Genomic DNA, 4,773 nt, shown 5'->3' on the forward strand with positions numbered 1-4,773 from the left:
TTAGCTTATATTTTACTCTTAATTGGGTACTTATGCCGTGGTTATGGAAGTTATTATCATATAATAACTTATGAGGTGCATATAATATTCAGAAATATTGTGTAATTATTGATTCAGATGTATATATTAGGACACTCACACCTAAAAAGAATATGAACTCTGCGTTGTATGCATTAACAATATTGTAAGCAAAGAGAATTCAACGAATTGCCATGCAACCATATCTTTCCCCACCAGTGCATCGTTGATTGGTTTATATCAAATTTAAGCTACCCAACATGTCAAGCTACGATATTTTAATATTATTGTTTTCGGTTTACACGACTAATAATTAACCGACCTAATAATAAATTTTACTCATAAATGTTTACTTAATTTATAATTACAAGTTCGTCTATTTCCTGACGATACTATTTAGATTCATCCAACTCCATAAAATTACCAAAAATGATGTGATGGCATCATAAAAAAAATATTTATCAAGACACCATGGTATATTTAGTCTCCAAATACAATAACATATACATAATTTAACTAATATGTATATTTTAAAATATAACAATTTATATTGAATATTTACTCTAACTATTTTCATTATTTTCAAAATATTATCCCGTCTGTAGGGCGGACCGACGATAGTAGAGAAATATAAACTTATTTCACAAATAAATCAAACGCCGTCTAACCATTCGTGTCGATGTCATAATATTTGTCTATAACGTACGCTATTATGTATCCGATTTATTAAAATCCGCATAAAGTAGTATAAATTATAAAACATGAAATCGGTGCGCTTAACCGTCGCCTAAACTGTTTTTAGAAAATTGTGTAAAAAAATTGTTTTTTGTAACCTGATGACGCTTGAACTGGTTGAAAAGAATACTCTGGCGAAACGCGTCAAAGACCCGGTTTCTGTGACGTAACTCTGGTTAGGCAACGGACGAAGTTCAAGAGACGAGATGAACGGTGTCGTTGGTCCTGTCTTAACAAGACAAACTTGAAGACGTTCTTGCGTTACGACATGGATGATCTCGGTCATTGAAAAATTTGCTACTCCTTCTATTGTAACAGAAGACCATTTGTTAGGACCAATATGAAGATCAAAGCTAGGGAGTTGATTCAGGCCGTCATAGTTCCCATACACAAAGCTTCCTCTGATCAGATATTTGCTGTTCGCTGTGACGTTGACGTTGTAGCAGTTTCTTTTACCATCAGGGAAGCTTCTCAACGACCAAAGTTGTCGCTGAAACTGAGTCGTGTAGGCATCTTTTATCTTCCCCACAGATCCACTATCAATGTAATCCGCATCTGATTTGTACGTTATATTGATCGTATTCTCCACATAAGTTGTGTTCTCTGGAACCAATCCACAATCCAAGCTGATGAATCCTATTCATGACCAACACCATAAATATAAGCAAATAAAAAACTTTCAAATGAGTAATAAAAAAACATCATCTAGTTTTCAAGAACCTGCTTGGTTTTGAGCTTCAACTGATCTCGGAATGGTAAAAGCGAAGATGAAGAGAAGAAGAAACCAATCAAGAAACCTCATTTCTTCTTGAATAGGTGAATTAGATTCAGAGGACAGTATTATTCATATTGTTCATTGCTATAAATTAGCAAGAAACTGAGATAACATATATATTGGTCAACTTTGTGCAAAGTCTTCAACATTATTAGATTATGTCAGGTGATTGTTCATTCCTACAAATTAGCAAGAAACTGAGATAACATATATATTGGTCAACTTTGTGCAAAATCTTCAACATTAGATTATATCAGGTGATTGTAACATTACTACCCTTACTTGCCTACGACATTGTTTATGGCGTCAGGCCACTAGGTTTCAAAATTATATTAATAGAGTGATTTCAAACGAACGAGTCAATTGTGGCAATTGTGATATGTGACCTCGTCGTTAGCTATGCCTACAATAACAAAGAGCTGACTTCAATTATATAATTGTTGGCGTATCTAATTTCGCTTATAGAACTTCCACCATTGAGACTGGACTTTGGTGTATGTGTTTGTTACCTTTCGTTCACAATAAATAGTAGATCCTAGATTTTACACAAACAACACAAGGATTCTAAATAGTGGATCCTAGATTCAAGACGTGCAATTATCCAAGACCAGCAAATTCTGTGAAGAGCCGGAATGGTGTTTTAAACGCGATTGCGCAAGTATTTTGCCAATTAACAAATTGCAAAATAAACAATCTTGGAAATTTAGAAAGTTTTTTTATTTGCATACAGTAAAATTTTGAAACAATCAAATAAACAATAGTGACATCAGGCTATGTAGGATTTGAACCTACGACATTGGAATTTGGAGACTGATACAGAGAGGATATCTAGAATAAATATTTTAATTATTTAGTATTTATTTAGAGTTTATTTATTATTGAGATAATTATCTCCATTTAGGGTTTTTATGCTTTCTTATATATATAGTTTTTGAGGCTATGATTTTAGGTAGTTTATGTTTTGATTAATAAAAGTTAAGAGATTTCTCTTTATTCCTTGTTTTCGGTTAGAACATTAGTGTTCTCAACAAATATAAAAAGACATTGATCATAGGTATTCTTAGACTAAATAAGATTCTTGTGTTATCGTAGCTTCCACTACATCAGGTGGTATCAGACCTAGGTTTTTGATAAACCAAATACTTAAAATACTTAGAATATTCTTTAAATATTCTCTCTGCATCAGAGACCCACATTCTACCAAACATACGTCAATTTGAATTTGCTCGGTCTGTTCAGTTACGACCTTATAATGCAATAGAATTCTCTCGTCCAATTGCTGATTTTGTTTCTATCTTTCTAATTTATCCACAAAGTCAATCTTGTTGGTTTTTGGACTTAGAAAGTGGAACTGTTTTACGTTGCATATTAGAACTCATTAAAGCTCGATTAAAAACCTGAAAACTCAAGCTTACATTTCACTGACAAAAATACAAAGAAACTTTACATTAAGTGGAAAAGTAAGTTGTAGTAAATTATTTACAAAATTAACACTTTTATATTATTAAATTATATGATAATATGCCATTTTAAAATTTTAAATAAATAACAATAAATTTTAAATGATAAATAGTTATATTGTAAATAAAACTATATTATAATTTATTTATAATATTATAAGATGTCATATATTATTAAAAATGTATTAAAATAAGCTAAATATTTATAATAAGAAGTAGAGTTTTTTTAGTAAATTCTAGTCATTTTCATATTTTGTAATAATTATTTTAATAATTGCAACTTAATTACATTTTCCCGCAATTTAAAAAATTGCAACGTAATTACATTTTTCCGCAATTTAAAAAATTGCAACGTAATTACATTTTTCTCGCAATTTATCTATTTTCCGCGATTCTGACATTAAACGATGTTTACCGATCAGTATGGACTAATTTGGTCCAAAACTTTCATTTTTGAGTATGGACTACTTTTGTCCAAGCTCGTGTCCCACAAACTTTCCGCATTCACGTCAATTGTTAAGAAGAGATAGAGTGAGAGCATTTTCGGAATTAACTTAATCGTCCTATTTGTTTCTCATGGCGTATAAGGGTGAGCGCAAACGACTATTTTATATTTACGGTACATTTGGTATACAGCTTGATTTATACGAGTAGTGGAATTTTAGATTTGCACTTGGTTTGTTAAAAACAACTAGTTGCAGTTTCAAATACTTACTAAGAAAATAATTGACTTCTAAGTTACTTGTCTTGCCTTTTTACTTATTGTTTATAAACTACTTACAAGTTAGTGGATAATATTTTTAAGTTACCAATTAATTCATAAAATTCCTAATCTAAATAATTTTATATTTATAAATAATATCTGATTGCTACCTATAATTTAGGAAATATGGTGGACAAAATATATAAAAAGATAAAACTTCAAAATAAATATATATAACTTATGTTTAGTTTCATTTAAAATGAAAATATAAACAAATTACTTTAATATAATTTGGAGAAATGTTTTTTTTTTGTTCACTTGTAAAAATGAGTAGCAAGCGAACAACATCAAATAGTTCTTATCTTGACCCGCACGACCATGCAGGTTTTCTTTAATACTAAAACATTTTAAGTTATGCAATAAAATATATCAATAAATTAATATAATTTGGTGTTATATATTATATAATTTTATAATAATAGTTGTGTGGTGTAAATATATTATTATAAAATTTATAAATGTTGTATTTTTGTAACAAAATTTATTTTGAAAACATAATTATGTAACAATACTGATTTACATAATTTTATTTTATTTATAAATTTGAAATATTTGTGAAAATTAAATTAAATTGATCCTACATAATAGACAATTTGGTATATAGTGATTAATTAAACTAATTTAGTATAAATGTTTAAATAATAAACCAAATTGGTTGTTTAACTCAGGGGAATACATAGACGTTAATAACAGTAGACTAAAGTCTTATATACATAATAATAATCAAATGTTTCATCCATGAAAGGAGGTGTAAGTTAATTGTATTACAAGGTAAAAAAATTTAAAAGTATTGCTTCTAAGTAGTCTAAATTTTTTAAAATATCACATGAAATAAATCATAATTTATGTGCTAAATAAGATATTTTTATTTTTAAATTAGAAATAAAAATGAATATTTCTATTTAAAAACATCTTTTAAAATATTTCTTAAATTTAATTTTGAAAATTAAATTAATTTGAAATTTTTATTATCATTAAAATATTATTAAAAGTATTTTATATATTTATTAGTTTTTGTTTAC

The 4,773-nt window shown here is 28.3% G+C and overlaps 1 protein-coding gene across 1 annotated transcript in view; it reads right to left on the reverse strand.

Annotated features, from left to right (window-relative positions):
* The window catches only part of LOC106297074 (probable LRR receptor-like serine/threonine-protein kinase At1g51860), a 9,394-nt gene extending 7,711 nt beyond the window's left edge, over positions 1-1,683 (reverse strand). Inside the window, exons 1-2 of the mRNA XM_013733357.1 lie at positions 1,474-1,683; positions 852-1,389 (exon numbers count right to left, since the gene is read on the reverse strand). Coding sequence (XP_013588811.1) covers positions 852-1,389; positions 1,474-1,555 — 620 coding nt within the window. The 5' untranslated portion in view covers positions 1,556-1,683. The remainder of the gene's footprint in view (positions 1-851; positions 1,390-1,473) is intronic.
* Between the last annotated feature and the right edge of the window lie 3,090 nt (positions 1,684-4,773).

Source organism: Brassica oleracea, chromosome C6 (assembly GCF_000695525.1).
Source record: "Brassica oleracea var. oleracea cultivar TO1000 chromosome C6, BOL, whole genome shotgun sequence".
Lineage (NCBI taxonomy): Eukaryota > Viridiplantae > Streptophyta > Magnoliopsida > Brassicales > Brassicaceae > Brassica > Brassica oleracea.